General features: G+C 36.4%; 1 protein-coding gene across 1 annotated transcript in view; it reads right to left on the bottom strand.

The window, feature by feature from the left end:
- Window positions 1–16,821, bottom strand: part of COLEC11 (collectin subfamily member 11) — a 92,067-nt gene extending 75,246 nt beyond the window's left edge. The window contains exons 1-2 of the mRNA XM_074209596.1: window positions 16,626–16,821; window positions 7,556–7,711 (exon numbers count right to left, since the gene is read on the bottom strand). Of these exons, the coding sequence (XP_074065697.1) occupies window positions 7,556–7,685 (130 nt within the window). The 5' untranslated portion in view covers window positions 7,686–7,711; window positions 16,626–16,821. The remainder of the gene's footprint in view (window positions 1–7,555; window positions 7,712–16,625) is intronic.
- Between the last annotated feature and the right edge of the window lie 8,602 nt (window positions 16,822–25,423).

Genomic DNA, 25,423 nt, shown 5'->3' with positions numbered 1-25,423 from the left:
CTGAAGGAGAGGTGAACAAATGTATCAGTCAAAGACAGAAAAAAAGCAATAACAGAGAGATCAGTAAGAGCCTTCTTTCTAAATGTACACAAGAAGACAAAGGTGACGGTAGAAGTCCTATGGTGGTAACAAGAAAGAAGAGGACTGATGGCATTATGGATAGAGCCTGGCCACACCTTTTCTATAGGCAAATCAGTGTTTTTGTGGGACTACACTACAAAATGTGAGGGTATATATTATTGTGTTTTCCCAAAAATAAGAACTAGCATGATTTTTTTCCAGGATGTTCAGAATATAAGCCCTACCCCCAAAATAATTCCCAGTTAAGATCATCAGTCAGGCCGATGCATTTAGTATATCCCTTGCAATACATGACAGATGTATTGAATTATAAAATAATAAATATTTTTATATAATTAAATATAAATAATAAACTATTGATATTAATACTTAAAATAAATGACAATATAAATTATAATTAAATATTTGTAAATTACAAGCAGGTGCCTTTGGACAAGAGGTAAATACCTATGTAAACAGGTGAAAACTCAAAACTTATTGCCAAAAGAATGCACAAATAACATGTGTACTTGATAATGCTGGATGGAAAGAAAGCCCCACCTCTAATCATCACTAAGGGCAAGAAAGATAAAATGAACATGTTTCAGGCATTTATGTTTTAAAACTGAAAAAGCCTGGTACACACAAGCAGTTAAAAAGAAGTGGGTCAATTTAAAGGCTGCCACTTGTTTTGTGAGGTGGTCAAAGAGGTCTGAATAGTCTGGGATTCAGCCAGCACTCAACGTGCTGAAGACATGAAGAATTTTCTTGCAGAGAGAAGAATAGATCAATTAATGATTCCAGCAGTAATGATTTCCTGCATGCCAGACATTCCCTGAAAATAAGTCCTAATGCATCTTTTGGAGCAAAAAATAATAATAATAATATTGGATCCTGTCTTATTTTCAGGAAACTATGATAATAGCAGGAAGGGGAGCAAGGGAATAGAAAGAAATGTATGATATGCCTGGATCAAACCAAGGGCTGGGGGGGAGGAGATTGAGAGGGAGGCTCCTGTGGTCTCAGAAAGAAAAGGAGGGGAAAAGAACTTAAAAATGGAAGGGGAAATAAGGAAGCCTTTTTTTGGTAGTAGAAGGGGATTCCACTGATGAATGTTCCAATGGATGAAGAAACATGTTCTGTGAAGGAAGATGGAGACCTTATGATGGGTATAGTATGGGCATTTGATGCTTGAAAAGACAACTCATATTACCTAGGGAAGAGATTTGAAACTGCTAGGGGTAACTGGAATCTAGTAGAAGTAGGAAGGTTTGGACACAAGGAGGAGATTATTCTGTAAATAAGCAAAAGAAGGTAAGTATGGCATAGACCAATAAGCTGCAAAATCAGGAACCTGGAACAGTGTCCTTTCTGATACCCTTTGTTCTGGGAATGAAACACAATGGAAAAAGAGGATCCTCCAAGCAAGCTCTATTTAAGCAATGTCAGAAACTGCATAAGGGGAGAGCCCAGAATGGATATCTCAGAAGCTTTGATTCTCTAAGGAATATAATGAATAGAGAAAAACAGCATTATTATAAATTTCAAGAACCAAAGAATGAAGACTAGCAGAAAGGAAATAGAAGACTAGCAGTCTAGACTAGCAAAATAAATGGATAATAAAGAGAATGAGAAAAGTCTTCTCTGGAAAGGTGTGCAAAAATGAAATTTAAAGAACTAATGAAGGGGCAGCTAGTGGTATGGTGGATAGAGCACCAGTCCTGGAATCAAGAGGCCCTGAATTCAAATCCAACCTCAGACACAATAATTATCTAGCTATTTTACCTTGGGAAAGTCACTTAAGCCCATTGCCTTGCAAAAAAAAAAAAAAAAACTAATGAATGGGACTAGTTGAAGGAGAGGAGAGGAAGGGAGAATCTTCTTGACTGAGAAGAAAGCCCATCTGAGATGGAAATAAGCTTTAAGCCAAGGGACAAATGGAAGTAGTTGAACATAATCACCACCACCACCATCACTACTATAAATAAAAGGGAAGTAAGAACTGTACCTGTGATTTCCTTTAGTGTAGGTAACCCCCCCACCATGAGCAATTTACCAATTCAGATCAGTTAGTTCTCTATAATTTATAGTCTGAAAGAACTAGAACACTGAAAGCATAAGTGATTTGCCCAGGGTCACATAAAAGTATATAATACAACTTAAAATATGACTAGACAAAAGAAGAGTTCTGTGAGTTCAGACAAGGGCAAGGCCAAGATCAGAGAAGCCTCCCTGGAGGAAGCATTTGTACTAGGTCTTATAAAGTATTATTTAAGTAAATTTTATGAAGTTGAAATTTTGGAGCAAGAGGTGGTCATAATCTTGGCTTGAAGAAATACATGGAAGCATAAATTATAACGCATACTTGAAGTCAAATGAATATCTGAATTTGACATAGAATACATGATAGGGAATAGCTATGAATATCACCTGGAAAAAAACTAAATTAGAGCCAAACTACAAAGAGCCTTGAATGTCAAAATATGTAAATTGGCTTTGTGGCAGCATTAAAACCCTAATCCAATGAATCACTGTGGTACAAAGTTATCTCTGGGGTCTTGAGGGTAATGCCACCAGCTCTGACTCTGGGAACCTCCCAAGCTAGAAAGGTTTTGGAAACAGGCCTGGCAACTGATTGTTTGCCTACTGTTCAAGGATCAGCCTAATTAAGTTTGGAGAGGCTCATGGCCAGGTTATACACAGGGGGGGAATGAATCTCATCAGCCATCATAATTCATAAAGACTGTTAACACAGGAGTGGAGGGTTTTTTATTTGCATCAGTGAAGGAAGTACCTACTCTAACAAAATAAAAAAAATCCTATACAAATTGAAGTATTGACTACCTGTGAGCCAAGGAAGGCAAGGCAATCAATGAGAAAACTGCAGGACTCATCCCCTACCCGAATGAATTTGGGATTTTGTGCATCAGTTTATTACTCTCTACCTTGCAGCTTAGTTATAAATATTGCACAAAGTCATCCCTGCTGTTCTGTGCAAGGGTTGGGAGAAGGGTACAGAAGATAACCTCCCTCTCCTCTGCTCAGTGAAGCTTTGCCGATTTGGAGCTGGGGGTGGGGGGAGTTAGGGATGCCATAATTTACAACTTTGCTACTATCTAGCAGATATCCTTTCCTTTGCTCCAAATTAGATATAAAGGTGTTCTGTCCCACCATAACGCCATATCTGCCACAGTATCCCCCCTCTATATTCACCAATAAATGCCTCTAAGTTGAAATGAGGACAGTATTATGTTTGCAATCAAGGTAATCATTACAAGGGAAAGGAATTAATATTGGCTCCACCCATTCCTCCTAGCAACTAAGATCCTAATTTTAAAGATTCCTATAAATCTACTAATGAACTTGACTGAGATTTTTCCTTATTGGCAGTGATAAAATTAGGTTTAACTGGAGAAACAATGATGCTAAGTAATTCTGTATATGTGAAAAATGAAAATTAGATGCTGATAGAACCAACTCAATGCAGAATGTAACTCAAATGAATGAACTTGAAATTCAACTGAAATTCTCTATTGCAGGATGGCAGGTGGGTATTTTGGACCATTTGGGACCTCTGAATAGCTATACAGCTAGAAAAAAGATGTCTAAACCTAGCTGAAAAGTTGAATCATTTGCAAAATTCTTTTTAATTCAACAAGCACCTGTTAAGTATGTTCTAGGTACTAGGTGGACAAAGAAAAACAAAATTTTCTGAGTTCAAATCCTGCCCCTAATTCTTAATACCTATGTGGACCTGAGTCACTCATTTAACGCTCTGAGCTGAGAACAAAAAACATCTTCAATACTTGTGATAATTGAATGAAGTAAGTACTTTCACAAACCTTACATTCTATTTAGATATCAGAATTACTATTTTATTGTTGTTGTTTTGTAAGTCTTCAGGAAGGGTCTCATGCATTGGGCTGTGCTGCAAGCTGCCAGAAGTCTCAGGCACAGAATACCAAATGACTTAACAAAGATGTTCAATGTCATAGAAGTAGATACAGCCTACTGTCCTTGATGACACCTTTAGAGGCTTCTCCATTCTGTCTTGTAAGAAAAAAAAGATAGGGGACCCTTCCAAGCATCTTACATAATACACCAGGTAACATTAACTGGTAATGAAATTGTCCATTTGCAGATGCTCACATCCTGGAAGCACTTTGTTGTCTTGCCATATTGTTTCTTTTTCCAAATTCTCCATATGTTGGCTGCCCTGAACAAATGAAATAATTTTTAGGAGGATCTGAAGGCCCTTTCTGACTGTGGCAAAATGCTTGACTAAGCAACATAATACAATATCTTCTACTGTTCACTGAGGTCTGGAAGCAGCTGAATATTAAACTTTTCCATCCTTTGCTCCCAAAAAAGCAATCACTGTATTCACTTATTTTTTCCAGTTACAGAGACCTAATCTCTATTATTTTTCTGCCACTGATCTCAGATTTGGGACTTGTTTATTTTCCAGCCCACTCTCAAGCACTGAGAACTTCTCATTGGCTTTGGATAAAATTTCAGATAACCCCATAAAGTAGCATACAAGCCAGAAAAATGACTGTCCAATAAATTCCTGAGGGAGACAGAGGAAGGGACATGAGGATAGGACTCTGAGCAATTCCCTTTTAAAGACCATTCTTAATCCAATAAATTAATGATGGGCTGCTTGCCACATTTTATTTGGGAACCTGAAAATATCTCTACTCACTCTCTGAGTAGGAGATAGAAGATTTCACATCTCAGTTTTGCCAAAGGTCTCGATCAGTTTTTGAAAATCAGAAAGGTTGATAAGTCTCTTTCTCATTCTTAGCTAGGTTGGTAGAAAAAAAATGGTACTATAAGTGAAGTGAAGTAAGAGAAGAAGCAAAATCAAGATACTCTCCTCCTCTGCTCTAAGATTTCCTTATTGAAGGGTTCTTAATATTTTTATGTGAGATATGGCAGTCTAATGAAGCTTATAGCACCCTTCTCAAAATAATGTTTTTAAATGCAAAAAAAAATCTGGCATTGACTAAGTTGCAATAATTGAGGCCAATGTCTCTGTGTGTTTATGGGAACTACTGAACATGAGAAAATTGGATTATGTGACCAATGTGGAATAGTCTAAACTATACATGAATACTTACCTCATGTCATTCACTCAAATGTTTAAGAGTATACTATGCTTAAGACTGATTCCAGTTGCTAATGTAGATACAAAGAAAAAGAAAATACAATTCCTGACCTCATAGAGTCCTTGATCTAGTAAGAGATTGCACAGGTATACAAAATAGTTAGAAGGAGGAAATGTGATAAATGGGAGATAGAATTCTAAGTGAAAAGAACCCTGCATATGGAGGTAGAGGACCTGAGTTCAAATGCTTGCTTTGCTACCCGTGGTACTACCTGTTTCTTAATCTTCTTATATTTCAATTTCTTCTTATGTAAAAATCAGAAGATTAGAATAGGTGATCTCTAAGATCCCGTCCAATTCCAAAACCATGAACCTCTGATCCTATGTATTTTGTAGACAGTAAAAATAATAAATGTTGACCATAGAAGGCTGTGTGAAGGAAAGAGTTTTTGTGCTGAACCTAGAATACAATACAATACAATACAATACAATACAATACAATACAATACAATACAATACAATACAATACAATGCAATGCAATGCAATGCAATGCAATGCAATACAATAGAGGCAGAGAAAGAGAGGGAGAGGGAGAGATGAAGAAACAGAAAACCAAAGACTCTAGGAAAGATTAGTTTCCTAGTGAGAGTGGAAATTAGAGCCTACAAAGGAACCAGAGTAGTGATCTGGTTCTCTTCCTACATTCCCTAGATTGTGTGCAGTGTTACAGATTACAGGCAGGGAGAGAATTTCAAGAAGGATAGAGAGGTTAACAACATTGAATGCAATAGAGAAGTCAAGGAGGATGAGGATCAAGAAAAGTAATGGTAAAGTTGAGTTAAGAGTCTGAAATCTGTTCACATGACCCTTCAGAAAGGCATTTCATGATCTCCATTATATATTAGGCTCCCTGAAGAAACTATGAATGATAGAAAATGTGAGCCCCTTCTTTAATGGAGTCAGGTTTAATAAAAAACCAGTATTTATGTATTTATTTATATCAATATGGTGACATGTCAATGGTATTTATGTCAATATGGAGACATACCATTGATTCCATTAAAAAGAAACAATATGCTCAAAATTTTAAATGAACACTGTTCCACAAACCTAACATCAAAAAGAAATGGGGTTGGACCTAAAACAAAAATCTGCTAGCAGATCACTGAAAATGTAACTACAATATTAGCTGCACTCATAGACTTAAGAGCTAGAAGACATTAAAGATTACCTTATGGAAGGGTTCTTAATATTTTTGTGTGTGATATGGCAGTCTGATGAAACTTTATGGACCCTTTCTCAATATAATGTTTTTGAATGCAAAAATAAAGAAAATACATAGAACTGGAAAGAAAACTAATTATATATTGAAATAATCATCAAAATTTTTAAAAGTTCATAGATCCCCCCAAAATTTAAAACCCCTGAAGTCTAGTAAAATATCCTCATTTTATAAATTAAAAACTGGTAAAGTGATTTTCCAAAGGTTACAAAGCTTGTAGGAACAGTCATGATTCAGACCCCAGTTCTAAAGATCCAATTGCAACACTCCGAATCTCCATAAGATAGACAATTTCATAAATGTTTGTGGATAGATATTCTCTAAGAGTCATTATGGGAGGGCAACTAGGTGGCACAGTGGATAGAGCAACAGCCCTGGAGTCAAGATGACCTGAGTTCAAATTCAACCTCAGACACTTAATTACCTAGCTGTTTGACACTGGGCAAGTCACTTCAACCCCATTATCTTGCAAAAAAAAATAGAGTTGTTATGACTTTTTTGCCAACCTTCTCATGATGACCCTCTTCAAAATTATTCAATTGAATGAACAAAAAGTCATTTATCAAGTAATTCACAATGTGCCAGGCAAATACAGAAGGGAGAGAGCTATGCCCTTATGGAGTTATATTTGTCCTAGGTTAGCTGGACCTGTCCTTCGATGGCAGAACCTGAATCTAGGGTTCATGCTTGATTTTTCTGTTCTGGTAGAATCTGTTAGAGTGCTTATGCTTTTCTGGCATCCAGGGTCACTTCTATTCTATGATGAAGCATTCAATGAGAACTTAAATGAAAGAATCTGTTTTTATTTGAATAAAATTGTTGAGAGAAAGAAAGGAATGCACAGGTATGATTTATTATTGTCCTGTGGCCTTGATAGGGGATGATCCTCCCCCAATTCATTAAGAGATAGTCCTACATACAAAGACATACTCAGAGCCTAGGGGAAGCTCACCTCATCTGCCCAATGCCCAGAGCTCTGCAGATAACCAGGTGTCTGGTTCCAGAGACTGATGGTTGCTTGTGGCCCACTTGAAAAGAAATTCCCAAGACAACTGTCCAGGCAGAGGATGAATTAAAGAGAAAGGAGGGACGATTATGTTACCTTTAAGGCCTGGGACAAGAATCTGGACAGAGCAGGCTTCTTCTGCAAGATGTTGAGGCGATCCAGATCTTAGCAAAGACAGGAAGACCAGGCTAATTAGAGTCCCCAGGAAAACCAGATCTCTCTTCATTATGAGTATTTGCAGGTCATTGACTCCTAAATAAAAGAATGAATAAACAGTTATGGGAAATCTTTTTTAAAAAGGGGGGGGGGAGGCTGAACAACTCTCTTTACTGTGCTTTTACTTTTGGCCAGAAGTTCTTCAGATGAAAGCTATCATAATTAGTAGTGGATATCTGAGGCTGTCTACTATGGTCCTTACTACCCTTATCACTTATTTTGGCTCTGTGTGGTTCACTGGAAGGATGGACTTGGAAATCAGACTACTATACTTGGGGCATGGGGGGGGCTGTTAAGAATCAGCAGGAAAGAGGGATTTAAATTCCATCTCTGACATTTGCTAGTTTTGTGATCCTGGAGAACATACTTTACCTCTCCAACATTAGTTTTCTTCATCTATAAAAAAGTAATGACGATACTTTCACTACCTGTGTTATTGTGAGGAATGCACTTTGTAAACCTTAAAGGAACTCTAGAAACGGTGCTGTTTTTCCTTAACAATAAATTGTTCATTAATGTTCTTGTCTCTTTAATTAGACTGTATGCTCCTGAAGAAAAAGGGCAGTGTCTCACTTTTCTTTCTTTGATATTCCTCCTTAATTTATACCCAGGGACTCAATAAATGAATTAATATATAAAAAAAAAATCCAACAAGCATCCAGTGTGGGTCAATCAAGCTACTTTATTATTTGTGCTTATATGTAAAGAGAAAAACCTTAGGACTTATTTTTAAATCACAGAATTTTTAGAGTAGAAGTCTTCTAAGTCAACCTCCTACACCATGAAGGAACATTGTTCAAATCTCTCCAAAGTGGTAAATCAAGTACTCAAAGAAATCTTCAGGTTACAATACCCTGCCCTTATAATATAAACTTGGCAACTGCAAACTTCTAACCATTCTCTTTTCAAAGAGCCCCTATGATATCAAAGGGGCTTTTCGAAAGCCCCTATGTTATCAAAGTATTTTTTCTAGCAAATAGCACAAAGAGCATCCATTTACTTATATTTCTCATGAAGCTAATTCTTGGCCAATAGCTACTAATAGCTTCAGTTCCTTAAAACTTGTGTTAAAGTGATTCCTTCCCCTTTTCCACAGTAATCTCCTGACAGGCAGTGGCTCTCTCAGACCCAATATGAATATCCACAGGCTGACACAAGGGATGTTCAGCAAGGAAAATGTCTGCATGGAATCATTATTTCTCTCTCTCTCTCTCTCTCTCTCTCTCTCTCTCTCTCTCTTCTCTCTCTCTCTGTTTGTGTGTGTGTGTGTGTGTGTGTGTCTCTTTCTCTCTCCCCTACCCTCTCATTTCTCTCTTAGTTCTTTTCCCTCCTCTCCCCTCCTCTCCCCTTTACTGTCTCCCCCTCTTTTATTCTCTGCTAAAACAAGGTCACAGGGTTTAGACAAAAGGCCTAGGCCTCCTGTCCTGGGACCTTCTCTTTAGCCCAAAGGATTCCAGTCACTGGGAAAATATGCATTTTCTGATTCTCAAATTTCTGTTTAAATCATTCACCACTCAATCTCTTGCCAGCTACACTACTTAGGGACTCTTAACTGAAAAGATGCCTTAATTCAAGTAATCAACCAAAGATCTACCAGCCTTGGAGTCAGTAATAATAGCTTATTCTTATATAATACTTTGTACTTTATTCATAAGAATAATTTACATATCTATGGGACTTTAAGATTTATAAAACTCTTTATCCTCACAACCCTGTGAGGTGCTAATATTATTTTCCCCATTTTATAGAAGAGGAAACAGAGGCTTTAAGAAGTTGAGAAATTTATCCATGGTTAACAATGTACTTTTCTCACAATTCTGAGTTAGGAATTACAAGGATTATTATCTCCATTTTAAAGAAAAAATAAGCTTAGGGAGGCCTAAAAATGACTAGCCCATGTTTGCAGAGTAGAGTTAGGACTCAAACCCTTGTCTCCAGATTCCAGGTCCAATATACCACATTGCCTCAGATATTAAGGATTTAAGGAGTATCTTCTGTTTTCCAAAGTGTGTGGTAATTTTGACATCATTTCTCAGAGTCTGAAAAGAGATTTACCTACTAATGAAAAAAATGCCCAAGAGACCAAGCAGAGATTGCTCTCTTAATATTATCAACCTTGAAAGTTAAATATTAAGAGTTGACAAAGGTTAAAGGAATGATGTCTGAGAAGGAAGGGGAGGATGCAAGAAAAAAAAGATCTTGAATGAGTGCTTCAAAAGCTAAAGCAAAGGAAAATGAAAACATTGGTGTTACAAAAGGCTTAGCTTAGCTTAGAAGAGAATCTAAATTTGAGGTGATTTCTAACTTAAATTTGCAAAAATTAAGAAAAGTTTAAAAAAGATATTCAGAGAAAAATAAAGCTACTTTTCATCTCTGATATTCTGAGCCTCTTAAAAAATTTTTTTAAACTATAAAGAATAAGGTAACTGGAGGTGAGCTAAGGTTAAATGAAGACTTTGGAGTCTCCACATTTGAAAAACAAGCAGATGTACTCAGGATTTTCTCTGCTAAGAGCCTATACACTCCGTTCACAAAGCCCAGATTTCTTCTCCTGGCAGAGAATGTTTGGGCTAGGAAGAAGGGGGGGTGCCTTTGGGGTATGCAGATGTCCTTTCCTCTCACACACAAGGGAGCTTGCCTGATGAAAGTGGGAAGATTAGAGGCAATAGAGAGAAACACAGATCCATGAGCTACAGATGAATAAACAAGATGTCTAAATAGATATGATCAGAAGCTTAGTCAAATCATTCCAACATCAAAAGCTTTGAAAAAATCAGAAACATCAGTCATTTAAAAAGCAAATACAAGCCTGGAAAAAAACAGGGAGCTGAAAGAATTTTGTTAAAGTAAGGTCAAGGAGTAAATTTAGTTTTGTTTAATAAGACAAAATTTAGCCAAAGCAATCTCAAGTGTCAATATCAAAAAAACTTAAGGATATAGAAACCAGATGGATGAAGGTGTGATTCTCATGCTTTGGCTCAACAAGGTCAAACTCTGCTGATGAAAAATGCAGAACATTTCATGATGATTTTCTCAATCCTGTAAACAAAATCAGTTCACAAGTTTTTCAACCAGCTGTTAAGTGCCTAGCACTCTAATAGGTAGTCTAAGAGAAACTCATAAGATCATAGAATCATAACTAGAGCCAGAGGCTTTCTCAGGAGTCATCTAGTCCAACTACTGAAATTGTCAGAGGAAGAACTCGTGTCCTAGAAAAGAGGCACTTCAAAAAAATACAAATTAATAAATTAGTAACATAAAATTTTAAACACCAACAAATATTTAATGAATGCAATGAAAAAGAAGCTAACATTTGACCTTAAAGGTTGAGCAAAATTTCAATACGTAGAGATGGGGCAAATTGGACTTCCATTTGTAAACAAATAGACTAAATATACTAAGGCACAAGGAAAGAATCAAAGACACTGGATCTAGACTTCTTTGGTTGAAGCATAACTAATCAACAAATGCTTTTTAAGCTTTTAGTATGTGCCGGGCACAATTCTAACTATGGAGAATAAAAAAAAAAAAAAAGCAAAAACAAGTCTAACCCCAAAGAGCTTATATTATTTAAATAAGGAAGACAATTTATACATAGATAGAAGGCTAAGAGGGGAAGACACCAGCAACTTCCTGTAACCTATGTGATGAAGAATAAGTAGTTTGAGATAAGACTAGAGAGATATTTGAGGTGAGATTGTTACAGGCTTTGTATTCCAAGCTATATAATATAAATTTCATTCAGTAGACATTGGGGAGGCATTGATAGCTTTTGAAATGAAGAATGGCATGATCTGAGAAATGCATTAGGAAGATTACCTTGAGAGTATGAAGAATGGACTGAAGAGAGAGAAGGGAAAAGACTGAGTCCTAACTAGGGTAGTAGCAATGAAAATGGAAAGGAGATAAAGAATGCAAGAAATATTTGATAACATGAATAGGACTTGGAGACTGAAATAGAGAAGGATCATTAGAAAAAGAGTCAAAGATGATTTTTTTCAAGTTAATGTATCTAGAAAATTGATAGTGTCCTCAAAAATAGGGAAATCTCCAGGAAAGGAGGCCAGTTCTAGGGGAAAGGTGACATGTCCCTTCAGGTTACTCACTCTGTAAGCTGAAGAGAGCAAACTACACAGGAGGAAACAACTGAAGGTTATTCAAATGGGGGGCAGCTAGGGGTGCAGTGGATAGAGCATGGACCCTGGAGTCAGGAGTACCTGAGTTCCAATCCGACCTCAGACACTTAATAACTACCTAGTTGTGTGACCTTGGGCAAGCCACTTAACCCCATTGCCTTGCAAAAAAACCTGAAAAAATAAAAATAAAAAGAAGGTTATTCACAAGCTACAGATTCAGTTGTTCCTACCTTACAAATAAGAGTACACAAGATGGAAAGGACATAGAATTCTTTTTCTGAAAGAGACTTCAAAAGGTAAATGTAATGGTGGAAGCAACCCTGACAAACCTACAAATTAGGAAACCTGGGATCTGTCCTGGCTCTGTCATAAGCTCACTCTTGGGACCCTAGAAAGTTAACTTGGCCTCTCTGGAATTCATCATTTCCATCTGAAAAATGAACTGATAATTCCAGAAACATGCTCACTACCCCATGAAAGAGAAGAATAGATTCAAGATACAAAATGAGACAAACATTTCTGGACATAAATAATGTGGGAATTGGTTTTGTTTCACTATGAATATTCATCAAACAAGGCCTTATTTTATTTTGTTTTGTTCAGTGGAGACAAGGAGGATGGGAAGGTGAGGATATAAATGCTTATTATTGGGAAAAATTAAAATAAAATAAGATAATAACTAAGGTACCTTCCAAGTTATCTCCAGATGATCTATATAGTCCCTTCTTTCCAGCTGTGTGATTCCTAGAGAGTAACTTGCTGCTTTTAATTCTTTTTTTTTTTATACAAGTTAAAGCCTCAAGAAGGTAGATACTGAGTTTTGGTAATTTCCAGAAATGATTGGGCTAAAAAAAAAGTATCAATAAAAGTGTAATTTTTTTTTAAGAAACAGTTACAACATTAAAGAAAGGCCAGGAGAGCCAGGAATTAAAATTTTTTTTAATTGACCATCCCAAAAAACAATAATTAATGTCAACTCTGGTTTTCATGATAATTTTCATGTAACTCAGTTTTTCTTCCAAAGAGTTAGAAGAGGTAGGAACTTTATTCACTAAACATCTGAGAAGTGGTAAACACAAAAAAAGTTCCCACAGAATAGATGAGGAGGAAGAGGAGGAGGAGGAGAGAGAGGAGGAGGAGGAAGAAGAGGAGGAAGTAGAAGAGTAGAAAAACAGGAAGGAGAAAGGAGGAGTAAGAGAAAGATGGCCCATACTCTATAAGCTCTGTTCTTTTCCCAGGGTTTTTCCTTGCATTTAAGTAACTAGCCTTCAACAAAGTTTCTGGAGACAACATGCCACAGTTCAAAGAGTTCTTGATTTTGAGTTAGAGAATTTGAGTTTGAATCCTACCTCTACCATTTACTATCTGTATAACCTTGGGCAATTTACCAATCTGTAAAATCCAGATTTATAAAATAAGAGATATGAACCTAATGCCCTTTTTGGTTCCTTCCAGCTTTAAATATATTTTGGTTTAAGACAGTATCCTGGGGCCGGCTAGGTGGTGCAGTGGATAAAGCACCGGCCCTGGAGTCAGGAGTACCTGGGTTCAAATCTAGCCTCAGACACTTAATAATTACCTAGCCGTGTGGCCTTGGGCAAGTCACTTAACCCCATTTGTCTTATGAAAACCAAAAACTAAGATAGTGTCCCTCTCAAATGGATTTATATTTTAATAATGGAACCTTAAATATAAAGGCTGTAGGTAGTGGCAGAACTTTAGACCTGAGGTGATTGGGAATTTTTTTTTTGTAGAGGAGGTAAAGGTAGAAGAAGGGGAACATGAAGGACTACAACATACTGGATTTTTAGACTAAGGAGCTCTAGATTTGAATTTTTGACCATGCCACCATAGTCAAATCATCTCTGAATATCACTTTCTTCTGTTGTAAAATGGAGATAATTACTTATGTTTATATATCATTATATCATTTACATACTAAGCTAAGATTTTCAAAGTACACCCCCTCAAATCAGCCCTATGAGAAAGTTAATGCAAATATTATTTTCCTTGTTTTACAAATAAAGAAACTGAGACTCAAAGCAATTAAGTAATTTGCCCAAAGTTGAAGAGTTAAGTTTCAGAATTAAGATAATACATGTACTATCCACCTCACAGAGGTGATGTGAGTAAAGTGCTTTCTAAACCATGAAGTGGTGTATATAAATAAGTTATTGTGTTATTTTTTAGAATTTTTAATACTGGTGAACCCCAAGTCACAACTATAGATTGCTGTCTATTCCATCTATGTTCAAATACCTAGCTATTGAAAAATGCCTCAGTATTATTAAACATTGGAATGTAATTTTCTTGAGGGCCAGGATTATCTTTGTTTTTTGCATTTGTATTCTCAAAGCTTAGCACAATGCTTGGTAACTAGTACGTGTATAATAAATGCTTTTTTCATAAATTTATTCATCATAAACTGCAGTTAGATATAATTTCCAAATTTCATGCCTCCCTTCTAGGACTAAAAATTTTAGCAAGTGAAGTGACTATGGATGGTGATGTAACAACTTCCTAACTCTCTCTTCCCATTCATAGGCCTAAGAAAAAGGTTAGAGGAAATAATTATCTTGGAGAAGGACAGCATGGAAAGCCACAGAAAAGGCTGTGGTCTCAAGGAAGCCAATTAGAAAATCTATTTCTATTCCCCCTTACCAACTTACCAAGGCAGAAGAATTTGATACACACACACACACACACACACACACACACACACACACACACACACACACACACACACACACACACACACAGTATCCTTTTCTCTCCCAGTAGGGATTAACAAAGATTAATCCCCTCATTTCAAATGAGGAAGGTCTTTTTAAAAAAGAAAAAAAGCAAACTATAAAAAACTTCTTGAGGGAGTTTTGAGGAGAAAGAAATTCTAATTCCAAATAGTTGGCCAGGAAATGTTGTAAGGATGAATGACACCATGAATAAAAGGTCCCCTTTGGTCCCAGAGAAAAGGCACTATATTATTATTGAATTTCTACCACAGGACTCAGCATTTTTATATGTGCCATAAATATTTTTGTCAGTGGTCATTTCCAAAGGTGGCTTTGGGAACTCAGTTGGTGAATTCCCAGCTCATAATTTTCTCTCCTGTGGCATTGTCTGCCTTTGTCCAGAAGCCAAAGCATCACAGATCTCAGTACCAATTCTGGGCAAGAACCTTTTCTTCATCTTCTAAAGTTCTGAAAACATTGGCCAAGATAAAAGGAGTAGGCATGTTTTTCAATTATCTTTCCCAAGCTTTAAATAGCTATCAATTTTTCCTCTCAGTTTTCATTCTAAGGCTGTGGTGTGCTCTTTCAGAAGTTGTTTTATTCCCTTAATCTCAACGTAACTCCAGAAAACTGCTTCACCTCCCTAGTTCCCCAACCAATCCATAACTCATCATTACATATAGATGCTCTTGTTTATGCTTTTGCCCTACAAATAAGGAGCCCCCTCTATGAATCATACTTCACTTCAATTTCAATGACATCGTCCTTCCCCCATTATATTTTATCTGAGCATAGCTCTACTTCAGCATGAAATTAGGAAAGGATGATTTTTCCTCCCCTCATTCCAGCTTTAGGGACTGTATAAAATAATCCCATTGGGGAGAATAAAGTCCCCTTCCTTTCCTCTTGACACCCTGTAACTCATCTTTCCACCACAATTTGCATTTCTGTAGCTACAGTCATAGAACATTAGTACTGGAAGGGATACTAATGCTAGAAGGGATCTTGATGATCATTCTAGTCCAATCCTCTCATTTCACAAATGAAGATTATTAGAATCAGACAAGTATAGAGTCAAGATTACAAAGAATCCAAATGACTGACTCCTTATCCAATACTCCCTTCATTAAATCATATAGACCTCTCAACTATTTTTCAAAAATACTGATTATTTACTAGGTATTATTTTGTCAGTCTCATTTGACTTTCAATGAGCAAATCAAATTGGGTTATATACCTATGTTAAGATATTATAGACATATTAGGATATATAAATATATTCACATACAAAATATGCGTATGTATATACACATAAACATATATATATATATATATATATATATATATATATATATATATATATATATTTAAAAAATCAGAAATTTTCAGCCAAGTCCTAAAGACAGTACTTTCTGTGACTTTGGGCAGATCACTTCCCTCTCAGGGTCTCAGTTTCCTAATCTGTAAAATGAAGGCAAATCACTTTATCTCTGAATCTCCATGAGATTATTCATTTCTAAAAGATGAATAAATAGATATTGTGAGACTTAAATGAGATAAAGCATATAAAGTATCTTGTAATCCTTAAAGGACCGTAAGTTATTATTATTAGATATTTCTAAGCTCCCTCTCTGCTCTACTATTCTCACATACAAAGTTCTGTTCTTAGAACAATACTTTCTTCACTTTGGTAGAGACATTTCAAAATGAACCAGTCAGTCATTCCTTCTAACCAATTAAAAAAGTAAACATTATTGTTTTTTTAAAATGTGGGTTGTGATTGCTATTGTCTTTTCCCCAAGGATATTCTGAAGGCCCATCAAGGTACCTATCTCAAGTTCATTGAAAGTCCCAGGAAACATCTCTTAGTTTTTTTGAGAAATTAGTTCTTATGCTAGAGTTGAAAAAGACTTCTGTTTTCTCTTTTTATCTGTTCTATCTCCTATCCAGCCATAGCTCCTCCTCCCTGCCACTATTTAGATTTGGATTACTATTCTCAGTGTCTCATTAACGTTTGAAAAGTTGGTTTGGGTGGCTTATTCCTTTTAAGTACAAAAAGTATAAAGTTTTAGTCTTTCCTACCTTAGACTCTCTGGGTGAAGAAGGGGGCCTCCTGAGCATTGCCTGCCTGCGGGGACACTGCCCCAGGGAACCTCATCGCTGCTGTTTACAGAAGCCTGGCGGTCTTAAATTGGGAGCACTGGTGCCTTCTGCTTGCAGACAGTTCAGAAAGCCAGGCAGATGGGTTGCGAGTGTTATCTGTAAACAACTTCCTGTTTGAAATAGATCAGCTGTCCGGCCCGGATAATAATTAGGAGGAAAAAGTGTGGGAAAGTTGAAAACATGATGTCAGGGTTCTCATTACAGCATGTAGAGGGCCCTGGTGGAGAATCCCTTCTTTAACCCTTTAGCAGGAACTGTGATCACAAAGACATTCCAGCATTTCAGAAGATCATAGATCAAGAGAGCTGAGTGACATCTAGGGATGAACTCTTCATTTTTACAATTAATGAAACTGAGGTTCCAGGAGACTAAGTGACTAGTAGGTATAGTAAGCTGACAGAATGTCTAGTTCTACTAATAGGCTTAAAACTTCTAGAAAGAAAAAAAGAGTATTGTTTATATCACATTTATAGTCACACTTTTTGTGGTAACAGAATTGAACAAAGTGATGTTCAAATTCTGGTACATGAATGTATCGGACTATTACTTTAGTATAAAAAACAAAGAATATAATAAATGTAAAGAACCAGGAAAAGCATTCTCTGTAAGTCAATGAGCATTTACAAACTATCTAGTATAGGAAAACATTTTTTTTAAGTTTTCCAAGGCCACACAGCTAGGTAACTATTGTCTGAGACAGGATTTGAACCCAGGTACTCCTGACTCCAGGGCCAGTGCTTTATCCACTACACCACCTAGCCACCCCTCTACAAGAAAACATTCTAAGCACAGTGGGACGGATCCAAAGGCAAAAAAAAGAAAACCAGCTTAATGGGGGAGAAAACATGCAAGCAACTATGTATGAATGTGAGCTCATGAAAAGTAAAGTAGGGAGAACCAAGAAAACGTGTACAGTTTCTACATCAGTGTACTAACAATGGAAAGAACAACTACAAAACAATTGAAAAGAAATACTGCAAAATTAGAACAAGCTTAGCCCCTAAAAGAGTTATGAGAAAACACTTCCCCCATTTCTTTGCAGAGGTGGTTCACAAATGTGGAACACTGCATCTGGGGTGTTTCAAAGAGGCAAAGAAATAAGTATCCACAATACACTTTTAGATTTAATCTGCTTTTTAAACACTTTTTTCTACCACTTTAAGACTAGATGATCAAGAAAATTAATTTGAGTCCTGGGTTTTGTAGCATTTGCCCATTTTTGAGGTGTAAATTCTCAAACTTAAAATCTAATAATTGATTCTTGATGGTTGGCTCCAATTAAGTACAAGACACACAAAAAAATCCCTGTATTGGACAAAGTGGGGGGGGGGGAAAGAGAGTAGGACATGTGAAGTTTGTCTTCGAGACTCTCAACCCCTCCATCTGGTGTCCTGCTATTGCCTGTTGCCACCCAAGACTTCCCACTGGTCAGTGGTCAAGAACCTGAAATCAGGTGTTTTGACTCCAAAAACCCAGTGTTGTTTCTATTATTCCATTTTGCCGCTGAATTGGGAGCCCAGAGATCTAGGGTGTAAAACTAAAATCAGAGAATTTTATTTCAGGAAGGGATCTCAGGGTCATCAATATAGAACATTCCTTTCATCTTACACAGAGGAAACTAAGTTTCTAAAGGTTTTGAAATAAATTAAGGGCAGGGAGATTATAATTTATATAGGAAGATATTCAGCAACCAATTTTACTCAATGGTACGATTTCTAAGGTCAATCCAGTAGCTTTTTAATTAAGCATCCACTATGTGCTAAAGATTCAAAGAAAGACAAAAAAAAAATGGTCCCAGCTCTCAAGGAGCTCTGAGTCTAGTGAGGAAGATCTTATGCAAAAAATTTGTAGCAACTTGATAGAGAAAAGATAAACCAGTGAAAGCATTCAAATTTGGGTGATAAAGTACATTGAGACCAGTGTCTCTGGACCTGAGCACATTTTTAGGGGAGTAAGATATAAAAAGCCTGGAACGGTCGAGAGTTGCCAGATTTTAAAGGGCTTTAAACAAGAATATTTTAGTAATGTATAAAAAAATCATTTGTACAAAAAATAAAAATAAATAAATTTTAATTAAAAAAGAAGTGGGGGGGTCAAGCCAAGGATTTTCTTCTTGATCTTGATGGTAATAGTAACCACTGGAGCATGTTGAATAGGGGAAGAAGGAGAAAGTGGTGACAAGGCTAGACTTGTGCTTTAGGAAAATCATTTAAATAACTGAGTAGTAGGGAGAGATTTAAGGCAGGAAGATCAACCAATACAGTCATCCAGGTATGAGATGAGGGCCTACACCAGAGTTAGAACAGTGTTAGAGGATAAAAGGGAAAAGTTTAGGAGAATGTCACAACAATAAAAAACTGATTGGATATAGGAAAAGGAGGGTAAAAGAAAGTGAAAAATTGAGGATGACACCTCAAATATAAATTCTCCTTTTGCCATTTAAAGCTTTTTATAACCTGGCATCTTCCTACTTTTCCTGTCTTATTTCACATCACTTCCCTCTAGGCACACTACTGTCATGCCAAATTGACATTCTTGCCATTCTTCACATAGTAGGTACTTAATAAATGTTTGTTGATTGAACAAAATCTATTAAGCACATACCTCATGCAAGACATAGAATGGGGAAGTAATGATAACTATCATTTATATAGCACAATAAAATTTGCAAAGCAGGATGACACATTGCAGAATGTAGAATGACAACTTTTCTATATTTATCTACAGATTTAAAGAAACATGTCTCCTATCATGATAGCAGTGCCGAATGTAAAAGATTAATGTGAGATTCTGGAGAAAAAAAATCATAAGGACTTGGTGACTGGTTGGGTTTTTAGGAAGCAGGGAACAGAGAGAAATTAAGATGACTTCAATTTCAAGAGTGGATTACAGGAAGATTGTTGGACCTACTCTTTTAGTTCTTTATTCTACCAGGATGACAAAGGGAAATAATGGATTAATTAGATAAATATTTTTGGTGTTTACCAGCTGATAAGTTATGCCTCTCTAGACAAAATAGAATGCCTTTGTTCAGTATAACATTTTCCCCAAAAAAGCGTATATGAAAAGTCAGGCAGCAATCTAGGTACCATTTTGTTGAGAAAAGAAATGCTTTATGTAAAGTAAATATTTCTATTCTCCACAAATTACATCTCAAATCAAACATTACTTATACCTAAGGTGAATGGTCCAATGCACCTTGCCTAGAATACAATGTCATTTTTATATCTCTATATACCACTCTGGATTACCAAGGAACTTCCTGTTTTTAAGAAGAAAGGTGTCATGAGACAAACATGGAATCAGAGAATAAGGTTCTACTTTTGTCTGTGTCACTTTTTAAGTCTGACTTGGACAAGATGAAGGGGTTGAACTAAATTGTCTCTTCCACTATTCTTTTCCTTCTATTTCTGTTCCTTTCTCTTAAGAGTCATGGTTTTTATTTTTCTATCTAGTCTTGTTTGTCCTAAGGACTCAACCCACAAAGTGCTTCTTTAACCCAAAAATAAACTCTACTTACAAAAACAGAGGTTCACTTATAAGAAATGGTATATATTGCCTAGTATTTTATCAGTTTTAATGGAAGTTTCCATTTTAGCTTAGGAGATATATTTAGGTCATTTGGAAAAGTTACCAGTTACATTCAACAAATGAAAAAGTCCACTTACATTCATCTTTGTCTTTCCCTGTCTCTTTACTTCCTAAGGTCTATAGCTGAAAACATCAATGGCATTGTCACAGTTAACATTTGGAATTGCCTTTTTCCTCATGACCTCTGATGTGCTCAATTTAATATTTTGGCCTTTTTCAGTGAGGTCAGTCTAAAACCTGGAATATTTCCCAGCTATTATTTACTCTGTACAGAGATAAATGAAAAATTTGGGTACCAAGAGCCAGATTCACACACTGAGTTTGTCACTCTGTGGGAATTTTCACATTCACAGTCATATGCATGTAACTCTTAGACACTTCATTTGTTGGAAAATATAGCCATCTATTGTTTACCTTACTCTTTCCAGGTAAGAAGATTATCATCTTTTACAGTAACAATAATAATTCACACATTTACTTAACACTTTAAGGCAGAGGTTGTCTTTTTTTTTCTGCCAAGGGCCATTTGGATGTTTATAACATCATTCACCAGCTGTGTTTAGTCAGAAATTTAATTAATTCACCCCTAAAAAGCTGCTAGATTTATTGAATTTTGAGTGCCATATATGGTTGACTTGGCAATGCCACACCCATATCTATCTACTGCAGGCCCAGAGATTCTTGGCCCCTGCTTTAAGGGTGACAAAAACCTTTCTTTGCAATAGGCGAGCAGTGAATTCATTATTCTCACTTTGTATTTGGAGAAACTGAGACTTATCTAAGGGATACAACTAAAAGCTCAGACTCTAGCCATCTTCCATTTTCAGGTCTAGTGCTCTTTTCACAAAAATTAAAGACATTGACAGGGGATTTAGTTCACCTTTTCTTTTATATAATTCCACTGGATGTACTCCTTTTTCAGACTCTAAATCAATCCAAAATTTTATAATTCTGGAATATGTTCCCAATACCCTTTGTTGCCTAAATAAAATCAATATCATGCATTAAAAAAAAAAATCTTTAGAATGAACTGAAGTAAGCAGAACCAGGAAAGCAACATTCATGATGTCTACAACAATTTCAGTAGAAAGAATAATAAATGGTACCTACCTCATAGAATTGTTGTGAGGTTCAAATGAGGTAATAATTGTAAAGGGTTTAGTTAGCATGATTCTTGGCAGTTAGTACCATTATGTGTGTTAGTTACTATTACTAAGAACAGCACAAAACAATTCAAATAAAATCCAACACAATTATAATGAGCAAATGATTCTATCTTTGCGGGGGGCGGGGAGGACTATGGGTGTGGAACATTCTATATGATATCAGACTTTTTTCATTGTAGTTAGTTTTGTTGAATTGCTTTCTTTCCATTTTGTTCTTTGTAATTCGATTCTCCATGAGGAAGAGAATATATAGGGGGAAATTTGGTGATATAAAAATAAAAATGTCAATTAAAAACTAAAAATGATGATGATATCCTTCTTTCTCCAAGAAAATCATGACATGAAGGAGATGATGGCATCACAAGCATGTGAATTGGATTTGAGTGAAGAGGTGCTACAGGCTCTTTCTCCTTGCTTTCTCCTCTGGAGTCATCTGGGTCCAGTGGCCAGAATGACTGGAGAAGCAATCGGGGTTAAGTGCCTTTGCCCAAGATCACACGGCTAGTAAATTGTCTGAGGTCACATTTGAACTCAGGCCCTCCAGACTCTATCACCAATGCTCTATAGTGACCAAAAAAACTTGAAAAGCATGAGAAAGATGTATTTAAGGTGACACCTTCTAGCAAATTATTTTATTGATTTGTTAGGATCATATAAAATTCCCCCATAGATACAAACACAGGAAAACTATGTCAATGATCCTGAGATTAGTAGTGAGGCATAAGATAAAAAGATGTATGCTCAAAGTATTTAATACTGTCATATAGAATGCCCTATAAGATTCCCTATAGATGATGGAGTCTTCCAGATACTCTCATTTGCTGAAGAGATGGTCCCAGTTCCATCCAGCTGTAGAATTCCACAAGAATTTCTCGATGAGATCCATGACTGCTCAAAAGAGATCTTTTAACCACCCATACAAACCAATGAAGAATGCCTATTGTCCAAATTTTGACATGAAGATGAACAATCCATTTAAGTTATTAATACATATATCCAGAGCAAGCACTGCAAAAGAACAATGAACTGTGAATGGCTTGAGTTTAGAAGTTCAGGGACTCTCTGAAACTTAAGTAAGGGAGTGGCAAGGGCAGATCTGTGCTGTAAGATTTTGGGGTAGCTGAATGGAAGACAGGTTAAGAGAGGAGAAAATGGAAGAAAGATTACAGTATGAGGTTACCGATATTCAAGTGTATCAAGTGATATAGAGTCTCATCATGATAAGAGAGTAGGTAACTACTGTACTTGCATATAGACCTTTTAATTTTTTAAAGAATAAGACATTTAGCAGATAGTGAAATCCACAAAGCAGTATTACCTCTTAAATCCCTCATTTGGACTTCTCAGGTACTTCAAGTTCACACAACCCCAAACAAGGACATGATTGTGAAGCAAATTAACAAAATGATTACCTTGTTTATGAAGCATGCTGTGTTCTGTCAAATAATGATTAAAACTTGAATAAGTCGTGATTGGTTCCATTTTAAAAGAGATGGTTAGGCAATTTTTAGGTGCAGGCAATAAACAGTATACTAAGTGAAATGACAGTCTCATTTAAATATATTATTACAGAGCATGAACTTGATTTTACCCATATAGAATTTTGAGTAAAAACGTAATTGCCAAAGAAGCATTCAGACTAAACTTCATTATAATCACTCACCCATTGTTGTATGCCACTATTGATTACAGTGAGAACAATTCATCTAGGCTAAAAGCATTTTAAAAAAAGAATTCATGTTGTATTAATCCACTCCTTAGTAACCAGGCACATCTCTGGTAATTGAAATGTCTCTACTTGAATTGTACTGAGGCTGTGTTATACCAGTTACAAATTTCAATAAATGCCAATAGTCTGATTTTTATTTTAAATGTCTAATTGTATGCATTTTAACTATGCAAGGTGCTGAAATGATAGAGTAATATTTAGTAACTATCGAGCTTTGTGATGCTTCATCAGGTCTATTAAAACCAAATTTTGTGTGACTAAGAATTAGAATGGATTAAGCTACTTTTTATAAGAAAAAGAAAGCAATCATGGGGAGGGGGCACAGAGAGAGAAAGGAACCACTTAGATTAACATGTGTTCTTGCATGTTGGGGACCAATAAATGTCAATGCTGTTTATTGTCATATTGCTGTTCACAGTCCAGACACAGGGATCCATTCTTATCTGATGAAAGCATTTTCTAACATCTTTTCAAAGTATTGAATTTATTTAGACTTCTTTTGTTTTATATATTTTGTTTTTCCACTTAAGTGTACTATATATGGTTTCTTATGTCATGAAAATTGGGGAACAGATCAAGACATTTTCTTTTGATATATATTCCAATGTAGGAATTTGTTCTGTTTGAATATGCACATTCTTTTAATTGTCTGAGGCCAAATTTGATCTCAGTTCCTCCTGATTCTAGGGCCAGTGGCTCTATCCACTGCGCCACCTAGCTGTCCCCAATATGCATTCTTTACAAAAATTAAGTTTTTCTTTTTTTTTCCCCAGTGGGAGGAGAAAATAGATGTCAGTTAACTGAAAAAATTAAACTTTAAATTTTAAAATAAATGTAAGGTAAAATAGAAGTCAAGGAAGGCACTAAGCAGGAAATGCCCAGACCAACCATGCCCACATCAAACCTAGTTCAATCTAGGATTCCTGAGACTATTCCACATCCAACCCATGGTCTTTTGGGGTTGAAAATGCCCCAACATTGGCAGCCCCCTCTGCCAATTGATGAGATTGTCTCAGGAATTTCCATGTCAACCACTCTCACTTCAAACCCGTTAGGCTAAAGCTCCTGGAACTACTTTTCCATATCCTTCTTCCAGCCTTCCTACCTCTTTCCTTTTTATGTGACCTTCCTCTATGAGAATCATTATTGAAGATACTGAGTATTTTTTTGTATTCCCAATGTCCTACTTATCTAGCAGCAAACTTCATTGTTTTGTTTTCATTTTTTTTCAGGTTTTTGCAAGGCAATGGGATTAAGTGGCTTGCCCAAGGCCACACAGATAGGTAATTATTAAGTCTGAGGTTGGATTTGAACTCAGGTACTCCTGACTCCAGGGCTGGTTCTCTATACACCTCACCACCTAGCCGCCCCCAAACTTCATTGTTTAAAGAAATTGCCACAGAACCCCAACCATCAGCAATCACCATCCTGATCAGCCAGCAGCCATCAACATCAAGAAAAAACTCTTCACCGGTACTAAGATTAGGACTCATTGAAGGCTCAGATGATCAGTATTTTAGGAATAAAGTATTCTTAAATATGGGAAAGGACAGTAACATTATTATTGAAAGCTTAATGGTCAACAGTACAGCATAAACATTTTAGCATGCATTGGAAAAATAAAAATTAATGTGGTTCAGTTTATTGTGATACTGGCTTTATTGTGGTAGTTTTAGAACATACAAAATCTCCCAGGCACGCCTATATTTATCTATCTATAGTAGCCAGGAGAGATCACAAAGGACTTCATGTAGCAGGTGAAGCTTGAGCAGAATCTTAAACAGGATAATGGAAATGACTGAGAACATTCTAGAGAATGCAAAGAACCAAGAGATAGAATGTTAGAACAGAAAATGACTGCAAGAGTCAAGGTGAAACAAGGCACAAGAGACTTAGGAAGGGATCATTCATTTAAGCTTTTGTCTGGGGACTGGATCCAGATAGCTCTGGTGAACAGCAGGCTGGTCACTTAGCACAGCACCTCCTCAAATTCAGTTAATGTGCTTGTCATGGCATCACCTCCCTGATGTCATGGTCCTCTTAAGAGAATTCATGACAATCACCTTTAAAATGCCCTGATATGGGGAGGCTAGGTGGCGCAGTGGATAAAAGAACTGGTCCTGGAGTCAGAAGTACCTGGGTTCAAATCCAGTTTCAGACACTTAACAAATAATTACCTGTGTGGGCTTGGGCAAGGCACTTAGCCCCATTTGCCTTGCAAAAACCTAAAA

Source organism: Macrotis lagotis, chromosome 1, assembly GCF_037893015.1.
Source record: "Macrotis lagotis isolate mMagLag1 chromosome 1, bilby.v1.9.chrom.fasta, whole genome shotgun sequence".
In the NCBI taxonomy this organism is placed as follows: domain Eukaryota; kingdom Metazoa; phylum Chordata; class Mammalia; order Peramelemorphia; family Peramelidae; genus Macrotis; species Macrotis lagotis.
The sequence above is the reverse complement of the archived record's forward strand: the minus strand, read 5'-3'. Positions and strand labels throughout refer to the sequence as shown.